Below are 27134 nucleotides of genomic sequence, written 5' to 3'. Positions count from 1 at the left end.
AGCTATCCAATTGCAAGAATTACGAGTTTCACATGCTTGTTGAGAGCGCCATATGGATGGAGAAACTTCAGTGTCTTCATTTAAAGGAATAAATATACGTGCCCTGAGGCACATATTGTCACAGAAAAGGATCATGGACCTGACGGCGGGCAATTCACTAGCCGAGGGGTTCTATCTATCTATCTATCTATCTATCTATCTATCTATCTATCTATCTATCTATCTATCTATCTGTCATCTATCATCTATCTATCAATCATCTACCTATCATCTATCTATCTTTCTATCATCTATCTATCAATCTATCATCTATCTATCTATTGGAAGGAGTCACACCCAGAGGTGCTACATACTTGGATACTTGGGCCAGAGGATGCTGTGTGTGTGTGAGGCAGGGGAATGGCATGGGGGGAGGAAAGAGGCTATGTCTAGCACTATCAGCAGTGCTCAGAGGGGTAAACAATATCTGGGACAGAACTCAGGGTTTCGTGCCAACTAGGTTCATGTTCTATCAATTTAGCTCTCTCTCTAGTCCACTAGATGGCTAATTTATGTTCTGAAAGCGGGTTGCATATACGATGCCTTAGGTCTCTCATTTAGAAAATTTGGATAGAATGGTTCTTGTAGGTTTAGCATGTAGCTCTGAGGTATTAGTTTGTTAGGCCTATTAAATACTTCTCATTAAAAGTTAATGCTCCTCTAAGTATTCCTCCCCCCTTTTTTTAGTTAGGGAAATTAAGAGCAAGAAGCTGAGTACCATATACAAAATTGAATTGGTTCTAGGGGTATAATTCAAACGTGAGTCTCTCTCATTCCTAAACTCTGGTCAGCAGCATTACACACGCCTTCTGTTACATGCCATTCCAGAGGATTTTTATACATTCACGAAGAAGCAATTTGCCCTTTAACTTTCAAGACCCATAACTTTAAATATAAAGAACAACTATGCTCAATAGAAATAAATAAAATGTAGGTATCCTTTAACATAAAAACTTCAGAAATATACATTTTTTATTGATCAGACTTGGTTAAAATCAGTGCAAAAATAGCCTGCTTCCAATAGAGGGTAATAGCAAATATACTGGGATCTATAGGCTTAGAATTAGTCTTTCGACTCTTAACATATTTATAGTTCAGTTGGAGGTTTACAGATACATAAGGAAATCTCTAATAAGATTTCAGTAAAGGCAATTTCTTTGAAAAATGTCAACTTAATTTACGAAAGAAAAATACCCAGCTGAAACCATTTGTGTGGAAAAAAGATGAACAGCCTCTATTAATGCTAATTGAAATTCTCATATCCACATATACCATGCATAAAATTTACTTCTTCACTTATTCTTTCCACTTCTAAACTGCAGTTAGTTCATGCCAATGTACTAGCTTTTTAATTTAAGCCTTCATGCATGAAAACTGGTATTTTTCTTATGATTATATTTGCAAATTTAATATAGGTGAAATTTCACTTGGCAAAATAGACAAAGTTTCTATTATCATGGAAAAGAGTTAAGACTTGAATCTCCTGGCATGCTAGGAATTTCTGAAAGCTGATATTTGTCATTTCTCAGTGTTTGTCACTTTAAAAACCTTCTTTAGCAAGTGTTAATACATTTGGGCAATAGGGTCTGTATTTTGGTTATTAAATAATTAAAATGTGGCACAATCATTTAGGTCAAAACCAAAATCACAAATATTCCATTTATATATATATATATATACATACATATACATATAGACACATACACACACTTTTGAATGTACAAGTTTTGCTGTTAAAAGTATTAGAAGTAATTTCTGAATATGAACTATGGTATTATCTTACTTTTTAACTATCATCTGCAAAACCTGTCTATGAATTTGTTTCAGTCCACCAAATCAAACGAGTGCTAGCATATTTAAATTAGCTATTATGTTATTTTACTTTAGTTTTGGAGTCACACCTGGATATGCTCAGAGCTTATTCCTGTCTCTATGCTCAGAGGTCACTCCTAGCTGGACTTGGGGGGCATATATGGGACTCAGGACCAAACGATGTTGGACTGCATGCCAGGCAACTGTGTTACCCACTATGTTATTTCTCCAGCCCGTAATTTGGAGAACTTTATTTAAAAGCTATAATTTTAAATAAAAATAATGTATAACATTTTCATTTGAATTATATTCTTGTCTTTTTTTCACTAATGAAATATCCAAAATTATACATGATTCATTAGTTTGGGAGAATATTTGAATTTTTTCCCCCTTACAACTGCATCCTAATAGGCCAAGAACTAGTCCTAAACAAGAGTTTTCAATGACAAATTACTGATTTTAGTTTGAAAGTATCATGGCTCTGAAAGAATCTTTTTTTCCACATTACTCTAGATCAGATCTTCTCATCTGGGAACCGTATGTGCCCCATCAGCCCTCAGGCTCTTTCAAGGGGACCAAGGTATCACATAAGGAAAGGACTGCAGTATGACTAGTGGAGACATTGGTATAACAGGGAGGAAAAATGATGAGAAGACGGCCATGGTCAGAGAAAAGTTGTTTATCTTGGACGACAGCTTCTTGCTTAAGTGTGTTTCATTAAACAATCTTATCTGAACAGAGTTAGCCCCATTATGTACTTGGTTTAGGTGTTTTTGCTTTGTTTTGCTTTTAGATTTAGTAAGGAGAAGTTGTATATCCGACAACTGCATATTTAGATTTCTCATAAAAGACAAATCAACACATTATCAACATTGCTGGGCATGAGAAGTATTGCTATCACTGACTGAGGCCTCCGAAGGATCAGAGCAAATACACTCTAATCTATCATTCTATTAGAATAAGAAATGGAAAGGGAATCATTTATCCATGTTTCCATTCACTCAAACAAGAGTTATGTGAGCACTGATCTCATCAATGTAACAAATTATACTAGTGTCTTAGAAGGCAAAAATGTTCAGAAAAAAGTATAATAATGAGGTCAACAGTATGACTGACCAAATGAAATATAGAATTTATTTAAAATTTTTATATTAATAAGTCAGCAGCAGTATGACATGGAAACAAAAGCATAGTTAAGAACAACGCAAAAACAAATAGTAACATAAATGTTAAAAAATAATCTTTGAATTGGTATGGTTCTATCAAAGTTCAGTCACTTGCATATTAGGTACTGTTTTGCTTAAAAATGAAAAAAATGTTATTGCTAGTTAATATTATTTATCTTCAATCTAAGAAAATTCAGCTGTGAGGCAGACATTTTTTAAACAAAAATTATTACAGAAGAAAATATATGTTAATATGAAACATCAAAAGAAACAATTTGTTCCCAAAAAGAAAAGGAAACGTAAACTAACTTCCTTCCTTCCTTCCTTCCTTCCTTCCTTCCTTCCTTCCTTCCTTCCTTCCTTCCTTCCTTCCTTCCTTCCTTCCTTCCTTCCTTCCTTCCTTCCTTCCTTCCTTCCTCCCTCCCTCCCTTCCTTCCTTCCTCCTCAACTCATGGGATCATATAGGGTGACAGGCCTGTTTTCTAAGATACACCAGGAAGTGTTCAGGGCTTACTCCTTGTTCTGTGTTTAGGGATCACTCTTGATTTTTATGGGGGATAATATGGTGGTGCCAGAAAGCTAATCTGGGTCAGTTGTAAGAGGGTAACCCTTTCCCCCACTGGTTGTACAGTTGTCCCTGCCCTTAAAAATGATTTCATGTTTACTCTAAACTGTTGTTTTTATTTTACTTATAATATTGAGATCTTTTCCCTGCACTTATCAATCATGAACCATTTCTGTACATGTCAATTAGCTACACTCACTCATGTGTACAATGAGCCTGAAAATAGTTCCAATCAAGTGGTGAATTCTGGGGTTCTCTGAGCGGTGACTACATGAGTGCAGGGAGCAGGAACTAAAGCATCATTTCCAACTAACTTTTTGACATTTTTGATGAAGAGCATTTCTGAGGGCATGTCACAACCAATTAGATAGACTTGGATTCTCTGTCAGCAATGCATTGTGTACTTCACTGCACAAAGAATTAGCCAGATGTTAATAAAATTCTCCTTCAAAGATTGAGTACATTTTAGCAACACATAGCTATACATAGGAAAAAAACATTTCTTATATTTTCCTATTTATAGCTAAGAGTGATCAATAGTACTTTGTTAGTTGAAAAGTCAAAGAATAATTTTCAAGTACGCAGGTTATAAGAACACCACAAGAAAGGCTAATCAAAATATATAATACATTGATTTAAGAAATGGGTTAACAGAAAACAATGAATATATTCCCCCATATAGAAGTTCAACTTACCTGATCTGCTATCCAGTGGTCCAAAGTCCAAGGAATATTTCACAACGTGATAGTTATTCCAAACGTAAAGAAGGTTGTCCCTGGGGTTGTAATCCACAGCTGCTATGTACTGGTATGAATTAGGAAAGGGTACATCCACCAAACTATCCTTACTTTGATCCGTATTGTAAATATAGTCGATTTTATTCCCTGTGGCCTCATTGTCATCATCCTCATATACAGACTTGACCACATACAGAATCCCGCAGATCATAAATGCGTTGGAAGCAGATCGTTTATCATAAGCAGTATCCCAGGTTCCTTCAATCCGTAGAGTGTAAGGGTTCAATTGACTAATGACGATTTTGCCATTGTTTTGCTCTGTTGCGTAGATCACCCACAGCCCATTCTCATCCACTGCCAGATCTATGTCAGATTTGCCTCCCCACCTGTAAGGGGATGTATCATGGTAATTGGCGTTTGCTATGATAGCTTCTCCGCTCTTTATCCTAGTCCGCAAATCGAACTTCACAATGTTCCTGGTGCGCTCTTTGTTGAAGAACAAAGCTCCATCGTACACGACAAATCCCGTGCCATCCACCCTGTGAGGGAGTTTGTAGGTTGTCGTTGGCCTTCCGGCAATGAAGTCGTCCTTGGAGGAGTACTCAGTCAGGGTATCGGTCCTGTACGGGGTCCATGGCATGTAATAAATCTTATCAGAAGCCTGGAGAGGGTCTTTGCACCATGCCCCTGATTGGTGATCAGACTCGAATAAATGTTCACTCTGGTATACTCCTTTGAGTAGTCCAGGACAAAGAAAAACTGTTGAGAGAAGCAAAAAAGTTAATATAGTAAATGTACTAATTTATGTATTTTATCAGATTTCTAATTGTTCATCAAAGAAAATATAGTTCTAACATGATATACCCACCACCGATTACTCATTTTGCTGTATTCTAAGAGCACAAAGTAGTCTTAACAATCATCTTGACTTTTTTTTTTCAAATAATTTTGATTTTATTTGCTCAAAATGTGTTTTCTTTTTGACTAGCTGTGCTATTCTCTGGCTTTGAAGTCCCTAAGCACATGTGATATTTTGAACATATATATATATGTACATATACATATACATATATATATACTGATGCACCATCTCTTTGCAGACATATAATAAATACAAATGCTTATACATGTGTAATAGATATATTAATTTGAAGTCTAAAATGAACGCATATTCTGTTTACACAAGCAGTTCAACAGTTATCATTAAGCAACAAAAATAAATTAAATAGTAGTTAAATCATAATCAAGGAAAAGAATAGGCCAGTAGTACAGGCCACTGGATTTTCTAGTAAAAAAGGTTTTAAAACTGCTACAGCACACACAGAGCATGCAAACCACACAATTAAAGATGAGTGATGGATGGATACTGGAAGGGAAAGGAGAAAAGAAGAGAGGAAAGAAGAAGAAATAAGGAAAGTAGAAAAGATGAAAGGTTACAGAGAAGAACCCAAGATCTAGATTTTAATCAGTTAAAAATGTCCTGTTAAATACAGTAATATTGGAACTTAAAAAAAAAAAAAACATGTACCTTTTACTGTTAAAGGAGAAGAACATTTTTTTTAAAACCAAGAATTATTTGCTTAATAGTTTGCTGCTCACACTTCAGATGGAAAAGCTGCAGAAAAGATGTCATTTCATTTGAATTATATTAAGATTCAGTAAAACATATGTCTGAGTGTTGGTAAGAAAGTTTGGCTGACTTCTCTCCAGGGAAGGGACTACAGAGCAGTGTGAAGTGGTGTTTCTCAAAGAGTGGTCCTTAAGGCACCATGCTCAAGTAACATAATTTGGAATTACAAAGAATGAGAGTGGCACAGGGAGGATTCATAACTAAATGTACTCAAAAAACATTTTGATGGGGATTCTGTTTAGGTACTTCAGTGAATCTATAATGGAGGAATATGGTGAGAGAACAAATTTCACAAACTTAATTGATTGTGAATCCCTTTCTAAAGAGCCTTTTTGGCGTGCAGTTATTAGCCAAGTCTACGATGGGAAACACTGTTCTAATATTTTTGCAGTGCAAACACATTTTAAAATAATCATGCAATTTACTGCTGCATTTGAAATGATTAGAAGTCAAGAACTCGAAAATCAACAATTGTGGACACTGAACCATAGTTTAACAATTAAAGTATTATTCTCTTGATATTAGTGATAAGCTCTTTAAAAATCACTCCGAGCCTCGCTCCCAAGGAAAACTAACTAAGACACAACTTTAGCTAGGATCTAGAATAGTCAGAAGTAAAAATACGGAGTTGGAATGATACAGCGGGCAGGGTAAGGTTCTTGCCTTGTTGAACTGGGGTCAATGTCCCATATGGTCCTCCGAGCACCACCAGGAGTATTTCCTGAGTGCAGAGCCAGAATGTAACCCTTGAACATTACAGGATGTGGTCCCAAGAGCCAAAAATATTTCCCAGATTATACTTTTAGATAAATAAAATTTTTATGAAAAATTCTGACCACTAGTATCTTCTATATCAAGAATAATCACCATAAATTTAGACCTTTCATCAATTTTGACGCCAGAATAATATTGATGATTGGAAGAATTTTTTTAAAGATTTGAATATTATTTGTTATATACGAACAATGGGTAACTATTATTGACATAATTGTATAAAAAAGCTTGTTTGTTAATAGTCAGCCTTTGATTTACACAAGGGTATTTCAGAAAAAGAAATTTCCACCATAAGCTAAAAAAAGATAAAGATAGGGAAATCACACCAGAGCTAAAAAAAATCTAATATAGGTATGAAGGCAATTTGAAGCATTAACTATTCATCACCATCCACCTGACTTCTAACTACTAATTCAAAAATAAAAGAATAAAATACATGCTTGAAATTTTTTTATACTATGAAGTTGTTTTAGGTTAAAAGGATCAAACCAGCACTGGTCAGTACAATGGATTAAAGTGAAGTTGAGCAGCAGAAGAAGTAAATAAATGTTCATAAAGAAGATAAGAATTAATAACAAAATTATTTAACTAAATGTTAAACTGTTAAATAACTTAGCCTATAAATAGTATATAATTTATGAAAGGTATTTAATTACCTTTTTGTTCCACTTCTATTGGAGAGAGAGAAGGAAAGAGAGAAAGGAGAAAAGAGAATAGATTAATGGTACGGTATTGGCTAAGCACTTTTTATTCACCTCTTCCAAACTGAAAGCAAATTATTTACTTCACTCATACTTGCTTTACTTTTGTTAAAAAACTCATTCCTCTTGTAAAATTATTCTCTAAAACAATCAAAAGATTAAAATTACAGCACAAACTTATAATAACAACTCAAAACTTAATCAAGCTAAGATTGAATAAACATACCATCTAAACTATAGCTATAGTAAATAAAATATTCATAATAGGAAGACTAATATTTTCACACCAAAGGCTGGTAGGTAATGATTTACAGAAAGTTCTCAAGTAATTTGGTGAAACATATTTAAAAATAATAGGACAGAAACAACTATGTATCATAAGAATGTTTTTATCCATCTCAAGAACTGTTCCTTTCAGAAGAATGCACTCTAACTTGTTTCTTAAAGTCTAAGAGATTTTCCCATTGTTTGAGATTCTTATAAAAAATGTACCTCATAAAGCTATTAATTAATAGGAAATGTTCTCACTCTGAATAAACGGATTTACACTCCTTATTGAAGATACAACTTTCCATCCCACTCATCAATGTTTTACTTTACCATGGAAAAATACCATTTACAAAAAAAAAATGCTATCTGAATGTTGATATCAATAATCAAGTAACTAACTAATATATTTTAAAAAAATGAGGAGCAATCCTGAGAAACATGCTATTTTTAATTACTCTTTAAGCTGACACATGCTATTATATTAGCTATCACTGTATAACAGAATACCTCAAAACTTAAAATAAGTTGAAAATTCTGGTACGCATTTTTATCTCTTATAGTTAGGGTATTTTTAGGGAATTGGAAACAGAATAGGTTGGTGATTTCATTTTGGAATTATTTCATAGGGATGTAGTTCAAAATGTCAGCTTTGTTGGAGGACTTGTTTTTAGAATTTTCTGATTTTTTTTTTACCAGAATATCTAAATACAACCATTAAGAATAAATCAAGTATTCAAACATGCTATGGTTAGCTATACCTAAATTATCTTAATTTATATTTATTGTTATTATTGTTATTATTATTATTATTATTATTATTATTATTATTATTATTATTATTATTATTATTATTGGGCTGGAGCGATAGCACAGCAGTAGGGCATTTGCCTTTCACGAGGCCGACCTGGGTTCGATTCCTCCACCCCTCTCAGAGAGCAGGACAAGCTACCGAGAGTATTGCGCCCGCACAGCAGAGCCTGGCAAGCTACCCTTGGCTGTATTGGATATGCCAAAAACAGTAACAATAAGTCTCACAATGAGAGACGTTACTGATGCCCGCTCAAACAAATTGATGAGCAAAGGGATGAGAGTGACAGTGATTATTATTATTATTATTATTATTATTATTATTATTATTATTATTATTATTATTATTGTGCCATGTCCAGCAGTGCTTGGGGGTCTTCTTACTCAGTGTTCAGACATTCTCCAGTGTCCAAAGTGGACCATGTGGTATTGCTGATCAAACTTTTGATTCCTGCGTGCAGAGCATGCACGTGAAGCCTTGGAACCATCTCTCTGACCCATGCGTCTGTTATAATTTTTAAACCTTTCATATGACATATCATAAGATTTTGAGAAATTGTAACATATCCACCAAACTTACCAAGTAGCATCATATATATAAGCTCTTGTCTCATGAGAAATCATCTGCCTAGATCACAAGTCCAAAATAATTCTTTTTTAAATAGGGGGAAATAAAGGAAGAGTAGAGCAAGAGTGGGTTTACAAGACAATAATAAAACATTTAAAGATTGAAACTGATATAAAATATATGTCAACAATAATTTCAGTGGAAGGAGACTGATAACATGAACAGTAAATAAGTAAAAAAATCTAACCATTTCAAAACAAGGAAAAATATTGTTTTGGACAGTTAATTTGAGTAGGGTTTTCTTTTAATGTGTGTGTGTGTGTGTGTGTGTGTGTGTGTGTGTGTTTTGCTTAGGGCCGCGCTTATATCTTTGTTGTCACAATAACACATTTCTTTACAATGACCCTTTTGAATCCACAGTATCACATTTGATAGAAGGAAAAAAGACATAAATAAAACACTATGCTTGCAAGTTGCAAATTAGGTGTTTTTCAAAAATGTTTTATCTCATCAACTAACAAATCTTATGCCTAAATTTTTTCCTAGAACTCTATTATATGCTGTAATTTATCATTAACCTCAATTAATCCTTATTGAGTAGCTGTTTACTAAATCATATGTCTCACTTTAGAGCAGTTAAAAGCTTCATCTAAGAGGATCGCTTCATGGAATGTCTAGAATACTAACAATCCTGAGTTCAGACTGACAACTGGAAGCAGCATAATTAAGTAGCTTAAACATTATTTAGTCAATAGTCTCCAGGGAAGGACTTGAGATCCATTATAAGGAAGGGAAATTTGGGGAGTTTGGAGTCTCACTGAAGATGATATTTTCAAAAACTACCTTACAGAGGAATTTCTAAAACTGATTTTGTTTTTTAAAATATGTCTGTACTTAAAAATTTATATGGAGGCATTTACATTTTAAAAAATGTACATTTTAGTACATTTACTTAGTAAAACTTTTGGTCTTGTGTTTAGTCGCGAGTATCATAACATCTTGGTAACTGATGTTTGTTTCTTCAACAAACATTTTACTAGAGAGATGAATTATGTGATTATGTTATAAAAAGCCTTGATAAGACACTTATTACATTCTGCAAATATGATAATACCTTCCTTTCCTTAATGTATTTTATTCTTTTTGTTTGTTTATTTGTTGTTTGGTGAGGTTTAGTGCCTCACATACACAAGGCAAGTGCTCTATAATTTGGCAAGATTGCTGGCCTTAAAATTTTACGTCTTAATGGATATATTGTGGTGGTGATGGTGGTGGTTTGTTTCTGCTCTGGGGCCACACCCAGTCAGCAGAGTTCAGGGATCATATATGGTGAGACTTGCAGAAAGCACCCTCCACACTGTACTCTGGCCCTCTTATTAAATATTTTAATATTTCAAAGTGTAGCACTGTAGCATTGTCATCCCGTTGTTCATGGATTTGCTCGAGTGGGCACCAGTAACGTCTCCATTGTGAGACTTTTTGTTACTGTTTTTGGCATATAGAATACGCCACGGGTAGCTTGCCAGGCTCTGGCCTGCGGGTGGGATACTCTCGGGTGGGATACTCGTGGTAGCTTGCCGGGCTCTCTGAGAGTGACAGAAGAATCCACCCCAGGTTGGCCCCGTGCAAGGCAAATGCCCTACCTGCTGTCAGTGTTCAGAGATCATGTCTGGTGACACTTGCAGAAAGCACCCTTCATGCTATACTCTGGCCCTTTTATTAAATATTTTAATATTTCAAAATGTATTCATCTGAATTCTTCAACAGTCATTCCATAAAAGTTTGCTTTCAGTCTTTGGTCTTGGTCTAATTTCAGAGAAAATTGCATAAGCTGTAGCAAAGTAAAGCTTGTATCTGTTATTTGTTTGTTATAAAAATAAAGATTTATTAGGTAATTCTACCTTGGAGACATTATTATGATCTTTTCAATGTCATGACTGTCACTTGCCATAAACAAGCAAAGACAGAAGTATTCTTATAATGAAACTGGTAAGGCAAATATCATTTCTAACTAAAAAAACTTAGCATTTACTATTAGTCAGGCATTGTTCATCACCTGACTCTAATTTGAGAAGTTTCTCTCCTTTTAAGCCAGAAAACAAACAAATTCATTTCATGTATATGAGAAACATGCATCTTTCAAAATGCACAGTGCTTGGAAATAATTTTAAAAATTAAGTGAACAAGTACAGACATAATTCATAATTCAAATAAACATGATTAATTAACATACTTATATATTAAGCATGTAATAAAGAGAAGTGAGAAACACCTGAATTTACTGAATTCACTGTACAGGACTGTATTGTGATGCATTATCAGCATGATATATTTGAGTATTTTAATGGTTGGGGAGGAAAGAACAATTTATGAGCAATTTGTATGTCTAACCTATTAAATGTAAGATGGAGAAAAATATGAAGAAAAAGTATATGAATGGCTTTGAAGGCAAGAAAAAAATTGATGCTATAAAAGAGTCTGCAATAAACTAAAAACAAGCTAAAAATCCTCCCTTCTCTCCTCTCTGTAATGAGATCATAAATAAATAAATTGTATGATGACAACCATACTAGCTTTCTTCTGGACCTCTTGTCATTTCATCTGGTCCAATATCCTGAATTCTAACATTATAGCTGTCATTGTTCATTTTCAAACCTCTTTGAACTAGTTTTTCTTCTCTCTCCTCACTTTTAATCCCCAAACTATTTCTATTGCCCATTCAGTCTCTATAAATATGCTTATATATTTCCGTAAAATGATTTCACTGCTGTCCTGTGTCAAACTTAATGTCACAAGTTATATCTTGTGGTTAGAATATACGACAAATTCAAACTAAAGGGAATTTTATTCTGCATAAAAATAAAAATAGAAAGAATAACATGTAAATGTTCCCTTCATTCCTCAGTAGTTCATAAAGTAGATATAATATGTAGTTATGTTATTGCTTAGAAAAATAAGATGCTATTAGTTCGATCCATATCTGCACCACATGCAATACTTTTGAATTGACTTTTTAATTAGAAAAGGTATGGATGAGAGAGCATATACAGCATTGCCAAGTCTTTTCAAATTGCATTGCAAATTACAGAGGAATAAAATTGCTGCATGCCAAAAATTGTTATGCCATAACTAAGAACTATGAAATTGTATCTAATTCTAATGTAGCTTTAATTTCCTTTTCTTCTAAACTGAAAACCATATAGCACATTTTCAATCTACAATTTAAATATTCCAAATGAGTAGACTGTTATAATCCAATAATACCTTGATATTTCTGCAATATAGGAATATAAAGGCACTTAAGAGGAACATCAAGTTGCTATAAAATAAATAATTTATAAACAAATATTTTTATGGAAATAGGGCAGTATTTCAAACATATCATTTTCTTGGTTACATTTGGCTTAGATTATTAAAATACATTTGGGTCCCCTTATCACAGGCCAGCTGCATAGATAGTAGATGGCAGAAAGGCAAACTGAGTGAGTAATAAAAAATCATACTGGAACAAAAATTTGCTGATGCATCCTCTCCTCCAAATATTGCACATGTCAATGGATAATCAAACGTTTGAATTAGCAGTTGATATTTCTATAGCATTTTATACTATGACCAACCATTTTAACATGAATAATTTCATTTAATTATGCATGATAAAGTATTCATTATTACCATGTCAGAGATGAATCAAGCAAACTTTAAAGCATTTGCCTGTGATCCACATTGGTAGGGAACAGAGACCTGTATATGTCTAATTTCTGGCGCTCAAATATGTAATCTTTTTTTTTTTCTTTTTGGGTCACACCTGGCAATGCACAGGGGTCACTCCTGGCTCTGCACTCAGGAGGTACCCCTGGCGGTGCTCAGGGGACCGTATGGGATGCTGGGAATTGAACCCGGGTTGGCTGCATGCAAAGCAAACGCCCTACCCGCTGTGCTATCACTCCAGCCCAAATATGTCATCTTAATGAAGCACTTGAGAGGTTCTTGCTCTCTATAACTTTTCTATCAACAAACTTATCACATAATACACTTCAGTGAAACTAACTTACAGGAATAAAATATTTTATGGGTATGTACCACATAAAATCTAGCAGTTCTTAAGCATATATGATGTGCCATGTATTGAATTAAATTTTTCTGCAATTCAAAGGAACACGTATTACACAATCATGGAAAGCTGATATTCCCAAGTGTAATGATGTAGGTTCTTCAAACAAGGAAACAGGTACAAAGATGCATGCATGGTTCTTTGGTTAAGAAATGGTAAAGCTGAAATTTAAATCCAAAGAGTGATCTTATTCATTACTTCATCTCCAGTACCCAGTATATTAGAAAGAGTTCAATAATTTTTATGCCATCATGCAATGATGAATTACACTGCAGTATTTTCTAAGAAAAGAAGTGGATGACATCCTTTTCAATGCTTTCACCCCACGACAACTGATGCAAAACATTTCTCTACTGAAGATAAATAGGAGAAAAAAAATAGATTGCTCGTTTCTGAGCCAAGAACAAGATTTCTCTTATCTCCAGTAACAAACCTGAGTTTTAAACCTCTTGTCCTGTTAATTCTTACTATGTTAAAATGGAAAATACTCTCTTCCATTTCACATACACCAGAAAATAAAGAAGCACTTCAGTAAATATAAATAAAAAGATCTGTGAAGTTAATTAATTTTAGGGGGGCGATACTGCATATCAAAAATTGCGACAGGCATCTGCCTCCTTCATTAAATAAAGCATTAATCTTTTATTTAATGAAATACAGGGGTAATCTCTGTAGCTCAGCTTCTAAATTATGTTTTCAAATAATACTGGTGCATCAGTGAATGAAAGTGCTGCTCAAGCACCTTGTTTGACAATAGCTTTATATAATGTGCTTCCAAAATTACCACCTTCTAATTATTTTCCAGGAGGATGTAGATTGAAAATGGGAATAATTTTACAAAACTGCTCTGAATAGCTTTGTTCTACCTAAACACAAGATCTATAGATGCTGCAAAAACTGACAGTCTTTCATATGGCCTTTCAGTTCCATTAATGCATTCTTCTACACAAACTGCTAGTACAAACGTTGAAAAGGAAATCATAGTAGTCAACTCCCTTGAAACTCTATTTGTGATCTTTCCTAACAAAAATACTAGTTTCCAAAGCTTTTACTGATAACATTTGGTTCCTTGGTACCCTAGTTATAAAAATCTCACTATGTACCAACCACATAACATTTGAGATATTTCACTGAAAACAAGAAGGGGTACTGTTAATAAATTCAAGTACATATATATCATAAGGGCAAGAATGTCTACACAAATTGTTTTGATTAAGAGATACCAGAGACTGAATGAATTTGAATTACTTCAGTTATGACAGAATGACTATGAAACATACTCTTTCAGATTTTGTAAGAGGTCTTAGGCCTTTTTCCTTTTCTATTTTTGCACTTTTCAAATATCTTAGCCAATTTGGGAGTGCATTTGCCACTCAGGAGCTTAAATCCTTTTAATTTAATTAGATAAATGGTAAAATATAATATCATTTAGACAATAAAATCTATAGAACTGAAAACAAAAGCAAAATTAATTTCAAAATACAGTCATAGAAAAGAAGGGCCAAATCTATCAGCTTCATATCAACAGTCTCTCTTGTTAGATTTAAGGTCCTAAATATATTTTTTTAGTGTATGAAAGTGAGATGCAATACTAATTTATACAGAATACATTTATATCTTTAACTTTGTTACTATTCTAAGATGTCTCTTTTTCATGTTTTTTTTTTTTTAATTTTTGGTCCACACCTGGCAGTTTTCAGAGTTCACTCCTGGCTTTGTGCTCAGGGATCACTTCTGGTGATGCTCTATTTGTGATGCTGGAGATGAAACTCAGACTGAGTGCAAGCAAGACAAGTACCTTACCACTGTAGGATCTCTCCAGCCCTCTAAGATGTTTCTTACATATTTTTCTAAATTTATGACTTATTACAGTTCTAACCAAACTGTTCACAGTTTAAGTTTATTTAATGTAATTACATATATATTTTACCAACTTTAGATCATGCCCTTTGTCCTTGTTCAGAACCCTTCCCATCATCTGTAGCACCGTCCTCCCGTTGTTCATCGATTTGCTCCAGCAGGCACCAGTGATGTGTCTATTGTGAGACTTGTTACTGTTTTTGTCATATCAAATATGCCACGGGTAGCTTGCCAGGCTCGGCCGTGTGGGCGGGATACTCTCAGTAGCTTGCCGGGCTCTCCGAGAGGGACGGAGGAATCAAGCCGGGTGCAAGGCAAATGCCCTACCCACTGTGCTATGGCTCCAGCTCATCATTTACCGAGTCTAATTTTAATTTCCAAATATTTGTTTCGGGAGGAAAGTTTCAATAATGTTGAAGTTTAGGGATTGGTTTCTTTCTTTTTCTTTCCACAAAGGGTCACAGAATAATTTAGCCTTTATAGGTGATGGTCATTTCTCCGTTCTCTTCCCCTTGTTCCATCTTTTCCTGCTGCTCCTTCTTTTATACACTCAAAAATATATAAAATATTCTTAGATTACACACCGTAAAAAAGAGAGCATTTACCCTATTTGCCATCAGTTGCCAAGATCTCTTCTAGATCACTGACTTAAACTGCCTCAGTTTAGGGGCTTAGCTGTTGGTATGTTTACCTTGTCTTTATCCTTGTTTGGGAAGCCACTGGACATTTATATCGAGAGAGAACTCTAAACTAATCATCAGGTATTATCAGATTCTATTTCAATATCTTGTTATATCACTGCTGGTCAAAACTGTTGGCAATGACAATCTTGTAAAACAGAAAGGATCTCAACGTATGGACTTGATATGGCTTGTTGGCCGATGTTAACCAAGGAAGACAGGTCAAATCTTTTTTTTTTTTTTTTTCCTGGGGGGAGGAGGGGCAGAACTGGTGATGCTCAAAGATTATGCCTGGCTCTGGACTCAGAAATCACTCCAGGGGACGCTCAGGGGATGCTGGGGATAAAACCTAGGTCAGCTGGCCATGTGCAAGGCAGGCACCATACCTGCTGTACTCTCCCTCAGGCCCCAGGATGGTTTTTGTTGCTGTTTGTTTTTATAATTTGCTTTTGCTTCTGGGCAACAGTCAGCAGTACTCAGTGCTTACTCTTGATTCTGCACTCAGGTATCACTTTGGGCAGGTTCCAAGGACCATCTGGAGCTCCGGTGACTAAAGCCAGGTCAGTGTTCGAGGGCAAGCTCAAACACTGATGTACAATCTCTCTGGTCCCAGGACAAATCTTATATATAAGATGTACCATTTTTTCGCTTCTGCTAAATAGCACCTATAATTATATTCAGGATTTCTTTCTAGATTTCTAAACTGGAGACTATTCTATCTCTCTAGTTACTAAAGAAATATTCCACAAAATATTATTTTTCGACAACGAATTGGTCAGATTTTTGTCATCACCTTCCTCCTTAATAAAACTGAGATTTGTTATATCTGTCTCATTTATTAGCAACTACCCAATGCCAACCTGATAGTGAAATACTTTACCTTTATTACCAATATAATTCTCATAAAATCCCTGCTGGTTTATTTTTACCATTGTATAATAAGGAAACTGGTTAAAGAGGTCATAGAACTAGCGACGGTAGGACCAGAACTGAGTGATGGAGGTGACACTCAGCCTTACACTAATTTTTAATGGATAAAACACTTAAATGATGAAATTACTAAAAATTATTAAATACAAGGCTAATAACAATTATAACCAAGAAAACGGTAAAAGAAAAACTGGTCCTTAAAATTAACATTGAGTATATTTTTTGGTTCTTAGCAAAAATGATGCAGTAAAGTAAAATAATAAATATTGAATGTTTATTACTCAACAGATGATATTTGTTTTAAAGAACTTACATGGATAATACAATTAGATATATACATTATTTCTCTAAGGTAGTTACAGCTATTTCAATAATATAGAGGAGGAATTAGAATATAGAGAAGTTAAATAAATAAGTCCAGTACCCAATGTGAGATCTCTGAACCCTGAGTCCAAGCATGAATCACTATTTATTGCATTAATTCATTTTTCTTTTTTCAAATTTAATTGCCATGAGACACAGGTACCAAAAACATCTCTATCTCGTAACTGCAAGAAAATTTTACTGAATAAGTTTATCAATAGATATGGAAACACCATTATTCATTCCCCCATTACTTTCTAAATGTCTACAATGCTTTATCCACTGAAGTAGTACTTAGCAGGTAGAAATTAGGAGTCAGTGGTCTGTTTTCAATTATCTGATTGTGATTTTTAAGCAGTATCCCACCCCCCTCCTCCCCCTACTTAAAAGCTCTTTAGAGATGATAGGCATAGTTTACCCACAGTTTTAGATCTTTGTCACATTTCAGACTCACAGAGCATGAGCATCACGTGGCCACTTTTAATGTGAAGAGCCAGCAAATGACTTAAATTAGCATCTAACTTTATAAAAGAAACACAGAGCAGGAATACAGTATGCCCAAACGAGGGTAACATGCTTAAAACTACATGGTACTGGAAGGGAAATATTTTGTTAATTATGCATCATGTAATAAATTGTAGCAGCTTTCTCCTGGGATTTTCCTATTCTTTAATTCTTCACTGTTTTTTATAATCCATCTGTTTTCAATTTGGTACCAAGATTCCACTGGCCTAGCTGAACACAGTTAATTGTATAGTGAATGTTTAACTGCTTATTTCAACTAGCAGATGGAAAGCATTCATAATGGTATTTAGTTCTGAAATGTTATAAAATTTGACACAGGAACTGCACAATCCCAAGAACAAGACCATATTCTTCCTAATTTGTTTTCCTTAGGAATTTATATTATTCCTTTAGAGACAGGGAGAGAAGGAATAAATACACATTAAAAGATGATTACTCATTATCTCGGTCAAGGTTGGGAAATGAAATAAGAAATGGAGAGAGAGCCTTTCTAATGTATATAAAGCACTATAAAACCCAAAGTAGAGAGATTGAATTTGAAATTAAATAAATAAAAACAAACAGGAAAATATTATAAGTGTTCTTTCCTCCAATTCTTTATAATGCCAGGCCAACATCTGTTCAGTAATTCACTAAATGCACTTTTTGTTTGTTTTGGTGAAATTTGTCAAATTAGAGGAAAAGCAAATTTTAGAGAGCAAAATTGTCACATTACTTTTTTTCCTATATGGAACCATTGGCAACATACTTTAAACAATTTAAACTAACCTGCCTCTCGACTATTTGTTTTTCCTTAAAAGCTACGTGTGGAAGAGTTATAAAAATAGTTTGCTGGATAGAACATCTCAACAGTAAATCATTGCTAAATGATTTCTTTTTCACTTTTAATTGAAAGGGAATATTTGTGGACAAAACAAAGTAGTTGATATCTAGTTAACTATCTATATATTTATTTTTGTGTTCATAGGTGTACTATAGTAAGTTCTAAATAATTTTTTTGTTAGTGGCCCCATGGATCACTCTTAGAGGTTCTCAGGGGACCATTAAATACATATTTTTATTCTGTCGACCAAGATTAAAATGTAATATATTTCCTTTTGGAAATCCCCATTTTATAACACATTCTATTAATCTACTAGAAAATGTATATATACAAAGACAGTTTCACTTTATTAACTGCGGTAACAGTGAGTGGAATTAGAAACTATTCAATGAATATTTCATATTAATGAAATCAACACAAAGACTTTCTATCTTTTATGTTCCTGGATAACTAGTAAAGTATCACTCCTACTGCCAAACATACAGTTAAAAGAAAAATAAAAAAATAATTTTGTGTATCATTGTTATTTTTGAAAGTAAATAATTTCTGCATATGATGTTGAAATTAGCAAACAAAAATTAAATTTTAGGTTTATATCTAATGGCTACAAAGCAGTAACAGAACCCCACTAATGTACTCCATTTATTTCTTCATGTCATATATTTTTTGTTTTGTCTTAAATTTGGGGCCACATCTGGCGATGGTCAACAGTTACTCCTGGCTCTGCGCTTAGGGACTACTCCTGATGATGCTTGGAGGACCATATGGGATGCCTGGGATTGAATTCAGGTTGGCTTCATGCAAGGCAAGAGCTCTACCATCCTTACTATTGCTACGGCCCCATTGTGCTACATTTTTTTTTTCTTTTTGGGTCACACCCGGCAATGCACAGGGGTCACTCCTGGCTCTGCACTCAGGAACTCCCCCTGGCGGTGCTCAGGGGACCATATGGGATGCTGGGAATTGAACCCGGGTCAGCAGTGTGCAAGGCAAACGCCCTACCCGCTGTGCTATTGCTCCAGCCCTACATTTTAAAACAATAAGCACTGACACAAAATAATTTGCATTTGGGAGCACGTTTGTATTACTAAATCAAAATGTAATTTAGAAAAAAAAAAGTACTGACAACAAGATTAGCCAGTATTTACTAAATACGCATTATGTTGATACTAGTAAATTATCCAAATAATCTTTAGGTATATCATCACCATTCTACGGATGAAGACACTGTGGGACAAAGAAACAGGTGCTTCAGCTCACAAATCTAGTGAAAAACAGGTCGAATAGGAAAGACTGTACGACTCCAAAATTTTGCTGACGGGGCAGTTTACATAGTCTCCTTAGATCACTGTTCAGTGATTATTGAACACCTTTTTCTCACTAAGACATGAAATAACCCACAGCTTCATGCCATCTTTCAAGTGTGAAAAAAAAAGAAAAAGAAATTCAAGTGTAGTCTTTTGAATACAATGTGAAATGGATTCTGGCTATTATAAAACATTACACATATAAAACTGTGTGGGAACCACAAAGACAGTACATAAGGCAGGGCACCTGCCATGGACATTGGCCCAACCAGGATGGGTGCTCACGTATTCCAGGCATGCTTCCTCGAGCAACACCAGGGGGGAAAACTGAGAGTAGAACCTGGAGTAAGCCCTGAACACAGCCAAGTATACACACCCCCACACCCCCGCGCCCCGCCAAAGCAAAACCAAACATCATGGCTAACATGATACTTGCATGTCTACTTATGAATACATGACAACACATTTGAACTTCAATGTGGAGGTTAAAATTTAGATTTCTTTGATTTCCCAGGTTAATGCTTACTAATTTAGGCTCACAAGTTTTTCCTTTGTTTCAGTTCATATACCATGCGACATCTAATAGCCTAGTTCTCCCTCTTTTTTTTTTTTTGCCTTGAATTTATTTTTTAAAAATTTACTTTTTAATTGAGTCACCTTGAGAACAGTTACAGAGCTTTTCGGATCGAGTCTCAGTCATACTGTGCTCAAACACCCATCCCTTCACCACTGCACATGTTCCACTACCAATAACCCCAGCATACCCCCCCTCCCACTCCCGCTCTGCCTGTGTGGCAGATGATTTTCATTTACTCTTTCCTTACTTTGATTACATTAAATTTTCAACAGGAAACTCACTATCATTATTTGGAGTCTTTCCCCCAACAGTCAGACCTGTCGGATGGCATCATTGGATTGTATGTTTTCTATTGTTGGTAACTAAGAGGATATATAGTTCTCCCTTTTGGAGAACCTGACAAGCTACCGAGAGTCTATTGCCCACTCAGGAGAGCCTGACAAGCTCCCCGTGGCATATTCATATCCCAAATACAGTAACAGATATATACATACCTCTCAGAGAGCCTGGCAAGCTACCGAGAGTAATCTGCCCACATAGGCAGAGCCTGGCAAGCTACTCATGGTGTATTTGATATGCCAGAAACAGTAACAATAGGTCTCATTCCCCGACCCTGAAAGAGCCTCCAATTGTTGGGAAAGACGAGTAAGGAGAGGTTGCTAAAATTTCAGGGCTGAGTGTAATAGAGAGGTTACTGGTGCCCGCTTGAGTAAATCGACGAACAATGGGATGATAGTGATACAGTGATGCAGTTCACATATTACATATACAGCATGGATTCTTCAGACCAGAGAGAGATTCTATGCTCTATGTGCCCAGCAATTTGAGAGAAGAAGAATATATGTGTGGGAAATTATAAAGCTTAGCAACAGAACTAATGTTAAATGTTTATTCTATCAAAAGAAGAAAAGAGTATACATTTCTGGTGGGCAGTCACGCTACAAGAAAGGGCTTTTCCTTTCTAAAAAACTAATCATAGTTTCATCTGCCATTGTAAATCTGATGTCTTAATATCCTGTCTCCGTTAAGTTTATGTGTTTGAAGAGTCAGCAGTCTTTTATGAATCTTCTCCCTCAGCTTAGTATTGTCTATTTGAATCGAGGGCCATTAAATCCTTGCAAAGTGTTTACTGCACTAAACATATTATTGGTCCTGTCACTGAACAGTGCCCTCTCTCTGTTTTATAGTTAATGTAGCATTTCTCCATGGCATCAATAGATTAAAACATTCACTACTAGAAAAAGTATGTGAAAATAGAACAAGCTCATTTTGCTACAAGCTAACTCAATAAATCTGTCTAGTTTACTGATGCTCACTTTCATTTAAAATCAGTACATATTTATCTTGCAAATTTCAAGATGGCAGAGACATTATTTAGATATTATTTTGCTTTCTTCACCCCCTGGCAGCAATGCTACTTTATTAATTTTAATAAATGGCAGCTTGATAGAACTAGGTCTATGTCTCTGATATGCATTGGGGAATTTATAAGAGTCAATGTGAGGTATCAAAAGACTTTCAGAGATTTTTATCTATTGTTTCTAGAGCCATATAACTTTAAAAACAGAAAGAGGCACAAGAGCTTAAGTTATTTGGTTAAATTTTATGTTAGTTTGATGTGTTTCTTAAAAATCACCATCAGAAAAGAAATTGGTCATTATAAAATCTAATGTAATGAAAATAAAAATGTTTACTTACTTATTCTTAAAATGATAAAGTGATATCTTAAGGTGAAAGATATCTTTTTTTTTTATTTATTTTTTTTATTTTTTATTGTGGAAAGTTACAAAGTTACAAAGTTTTCAGGTTTAAATCTCAGTTATACAATGCTCGAATACCCATCCCAAGGTGAAAGATATCTTAAACTGATATCTTAAAGTGAAAGACACACAATACTGAGAACAATCAGTATCTCTCTTAATCACATAGAAATGGAAATGATTCTTTACTTTGAAAGTCAGGCAAACACTTTCTTTTCTTAGTGTTTTACCTCCCACAGAGGACTGTTATGGATATGCCTTATATAATTGATCCTCTAGAGTTCTGACTAATTAATCAAGAATGTAACAGACTAGTGTGTCATAGATAAAGTTACTACTTTTTCATAGTTCTTTATGACAATCACTTTATTCTTAGTTATAACAACATGATAAAAGAAAATATTCACATTTATTAAGCCGGATCATTTACAGATTTGTAATATAGCTATACAAAATCTTTTTTTACAAGCTTAAAATAAAAAAAAACTTCTTAGTATATGCCAAATATTTAATTGTGAGATATTTTATTTTATTTTGGAAAACCTTTATTTTATTTTTTATATATTAGTTCTTGAGTGTGTACTAGCAAAAACAGTATATCTATAAGGTCACACTCTGTAATCATCTCTGAAGAATAAACCATTGTTTTTTCCTCAATCTGTACCCTTGCGTATACCACATATCATTGAAACTGACTCACAATATTCAAACATTCATTTATGATTGAGTAAAAAAAGGCATCTCTCCTATGACAATTTAACATCTTAAAGAAATCACAAGTTTCAGGAAAGCCTTCATTTTTCAGATCAAGAAGGATGAAATAGAGAAAAGTTGTATTATTATTGATTATCTTGGAAGATCTGGAGTAACAGTAACTGCAATTACCATGTTTATAAGAAATTCACACTCTGTTCAAAGATGATAATGGATTCTCTATAATACACAATTACTGTTAAGCAATGAGAAAAACTTACTTCACCAACAGTTATAGCTGGTTTCTAAGAAAACAAATTAAACTTAAAAACAAGGGGTAATATGGCCAACATTTTGATGAGCAAGTTTTGTGAAAATCTATGAAATATGGTAAAAACACTAAATAAATAGTTGGCTGTTGGTGCCTACATAAATTTAGAGTTACTCTAATATAATAAATAAAAGTGTTTTTATTTGGCATGGGTCCTAATTTGGGATCCTAGGGAAGTGAAGCTCAGAACAGGCCTCTTCTGACACAGGTAGTTTCCTTGAGAATGGATCCCAGGAAAGAATTATGAAAAAAAAAAAAGAACAAGGCAATTTTTGAATAGAAGATAAGCTAACACATGTATTGAAATTGCTGTCATTGGCAAGGAGGACCAAATTCTACCAAGATTCTTGAAAAATATAATGTCAGGCTACTGATAGAAAATCTTCACCAGAATGAATTCCTCTGCATACACCCAGATCACTGTGTGCTAGCTAAGCAAGCACTAGCCTTAAGGAAGATCCTATTGCAAAAGGACATCAGACAGAAGACAACTGAGTTAAAAATAGATTGTACCTGTAAGCACGAATGCCCACAAAATACTTAACTTCAGGTCTACATCATTTGCGCATGAAGGCACATGTAAATAGTATTTAAATTAATCCTTAAACTTTCATTTCTTCATAATATTAAGCTTTACATTTCTTTAAGTCATTTCCTATTACAATATTTTATTGTTTTCTTACATGGCACTTTTCACTTTTACATATACACATATATGTGTACATATTTTACTATTGCAAATTACTAGCTTATTTTTGTAATACTCTTCTCGGTTACATGCAGCTGAAAATATAAAGTTAAAAAATGAATTGTAGCTACAGATCTGAAATTTACATTTCAGAACTCTTGATGCAGACATATAAATGGAAAAAAAAAGAACTTGTGGCTGGTTCTGTTTATTCCCATGTCAGTCATAGGAATGGATAAAAAGTGATAAATAATTTAGATGATGTAACCTGAGTTCACAAGCATCTAAAACTTACAAGACAACTGGTGTTTTGGCAGAGATAATACTTTTTCCTTTACCTTATTTTCTGATATACAATTCATTTAAATTGGCCCTTGAACAGCTCTTCCTATTCTGATAAAGGAAAATATGTTTGGAGACTTTATGAAACTATTAAAACACTTCCTATTCAAAAATTATTATTCGTTTTCTGAGGTCTTATTTCTGAGCTATTTAATACATAATACAGAATGGTATTTAAGAAACCATTTATATTTTAGTATAGTTGAGTTGACAGAATATTTACAAAGAGTTGTACAAAGAGTATTGAAAGATATAGAAAAAGCTCAAAATTCTAACTCCTATATATTTTCATTTCCTAAGTTACACAATTAAAAAAAGTGCATGTATCTTTTAAGATCTTGATAATGTAATTTAAAACTAGAATTAGATCAAGGTCAATTAATCTTACAGTAAAACATCAAGTGATCTGTAATATTTATAAGTGATTTAAAGGCTACAGAAGATAAGATGTAGAGAACTGTTTGCACAGTAAATACTTACTGATTGATAGACATGAATAGATATGAGTTGATTACATTTTTTTCTCTTGATGGAGGAAAGACACTGAGAAAAAAACTGATTATATATATGTTCAATGCTTGTCAGATAATCCCAACTAAAAAAATGCTTTCTTATTGGACGAAATGAATATAAATGATATTAGCTATTGGTATAAGTCATATAAAATGATGGTATTTTTATTAATGTAAAAGTGGGTTTCCGAATTAAGCTTATGACAGAGTAATATAGGTTCATACATGAATACTAAATCATGATGAAGCCTCATAATTACAAGTATATGTAATTACTTTTTAATGAGCAGATTTCTTGCCAGTGGCTGCAATAGCTTTCCTCATCATATTCTATTATCTGGGTTTAGTGCCATTCAGGATAACCAGGTTTAACTGATAATCTTGAAAATAAATGACAGATGTGTTTTTATAAAGAATAACAGGAATTCTAGAAGTACATTTCTGTAGAAACATGTAACATAAATTGTATACAGGAAGAACTACATCAAATGACAAAAGAAGCCAACAGAACAATGAAGCATTTTCCTCCAGGTGGTAGCCATCACTTCAATTTAGAATTATGATCTATATGTTAGCGCAGGTGATTATCTATGAAACTGTGGACCTTGATGAGCACTGGAATATGGTGCTCTGAAAAATGGCACCAAGATATCTTAAAGACTGTAAGTGAAGGGAGTGTGAGACACAGGAGTGCAAGGAGGACTCAGCCTTCCTCTTTCCCTTCCGGAGGTTGAAGACCTTTTGTGCAAGGTGGCCTCTCTGTGCTCAGAAAGGGATGTTGAGAGGAGTTCAACAGAATAGATGTAGCCTGATGAAGCTGCTCTCAGCTTCTCACCTCTAATGTCTCTACTTTGCCACATCACGTATTTCCACAGTTTCCTATTCTTCATCAAACCTGGTACAAAAACTGTATCACTGTATCACTGTCACTGTCTTCCCAGTGCTTATCGATTTGTGCGAACAGAAACCAGTAATGTCTCCATTGTGAAACATGTTGTTACTGTTTTTGGCATATCAAATACACCGTGGGAAGCTTGCCAAGTTCTGCTGTGCAGGCGAGATACTCTTGGTAGCTTGTCGGGCTGTCTGAGATGGATGGAGGAATCGAACCCGGGCCAGCCATGTGCAAGGCAAACGCCCTACCTGCTGTGCTACATCGCTCCAGCCTGGTATAAAACCATCCAAAATTGATCATTTCACAATGTCTCCACTTTCTTATGAAGATTCCTCTCTGATAAAGATTAAATTTACATACTTTTACTGTTGTTAATCTGCCTTCTATTGATTTAATTAACAGGGGACTTGCCACAGAGCTTAATAGGGCAGGGAAACTATTTTTCCTCCTCTTTTATAAGTAAAAACTTATGGGGAATAGAATATATCATCATGAGTTGTGTAATTTAACTCTTAAATGCCATTTAATTGATTATTATATGAATGACCCAAGGACACACATCTGAGCATTAGGATTTCGGTAATTTTTTTTTTTGTTATTTAGATTTTTGAGTTACACTTGGCGATGCTCTGGGGATACTCCTGGCTTTATACTCAGAAATTATACCTGGTGGTACTCAGGGAACCATATGGGATGTGGGGTACCAAACCCAGGTCAGCAGCAGCCAAGAAAAATAGAAAAGTGCCTTACCCACTGCACTATCACTTTCTCCCTTCAGTCCAGATTTATAAGATTCTGTTTTTTTTTTTCTTTTTGGGGTCATACCCAGTGATGCTCAGGGGTAAGTCCTGGCTCTTCACTAAGGAATTATTCCTGGCAGTGCTGGGGGAACCATATGGGATGCTGGGGATCAAACCCAGGTCAGCCAAATGCAAGGCAAATGCCCTACCTGCTGTACCATCGGTCCAGTCCTCAGATTTCTAAGATTCTAAAAAAATATATATATTCTAACTAAGATGCTACATTGTTATTTGAGGAGAGAATAAAGAAAACAACAAAAAATCGGGGTCTGGAATATAGCTCTGCAGTGCAACATATGCTTTACATGAGTGAGATCATGAGTATGATTCCTGGCATTACATACACACAATTCTTATAACGAAATTACAACATAGCATACATTTGTTTGTAATAATTCCTAACACATTCAAAATATTTTATCCTGATAAAAAGTAGTGAGAGTCTAATGACTTCCTAGGAGTAGCAAAACAAAATCTATGAAGCATGATTTTTTAGGAAGCCTATTAGATTCACAGAATTCCCTGCAACTAAATGAGACTTGCCTTCAAAATGCACATAAAGAACAGAAGAGATATCAGCAACATTGCATTAATTTTATGTAAAGGAAACTCAGCACTGCAATCTATACATCATCTAAAACTAGTACAGTTAAATGCATTATCTTGCTAACAAATATCACAGAAAAATGACATTGAGTGATACTGTCTGTAACTGCTAGTAGAAGTACTAAAATATCTGTCCCATGATTCAAGTAATACCTGATGTAAGAATGACATTCAAAGCATTATGTGCTTATTCAGAGCTGAGCAGATGCCTCAGAGGGATAAAGCACAAAGTTTGCTGGAAGTCAGATTCCAATGACTGACA

General features: G+C 34.5%; 1 protein-coding gene across 27 annotated transcripts in view; it reads right to left on the bottom strand.

Annotated features, from left to right (window-relative positions):
- ADGRL3 (adhesion G protein-coupled receptor L3) overlaps positions 1-27134 on the bottom strand; it is a 988077-nt gene that overhangs the window by 468012 nt on the left and 492931 nt on the right. For 23 of the 27 annotated variants that reach the window (XM_055139571.1, XM_055139575.1, XM_055139577.1 and 20 more), the window contains 2 exons: positions 7380-7394; positions 4278-5078 (listed from right to left, as the gene is read on the bottom strand). In XM_055139571.1, the coding sequence (XP_054995546.1) occupies positions 4278-5078; positions 7380-7394 (816 nt within the window). The remainder of the gene's footprint in view (positions 1-4277; positions 5079-7379; positions 7395-27134) is intronic. The other 4 variants (XM_055139572.1, XM_055139556.1, XM_055139569.1 and 1 more) reach the window with 1 other exon arrangement.

Source organism: Sorex araneus, chromosome 5, assembly GCF_027595985.1.
Source record: "Sorex araneus isolate mSorAra2 chromosome 5, mSorAra2.pri, whole genome shotgun sequence".
Lineage (NCBI taxonomy): Eukaryota > Metazoa > Chordata > Mammalia > Eulipotyphla > Soricidae > Sorex > Sorex araneus.
This window is presented reverse-complemented; position numbering and strand designations above follow the sequence as displayed.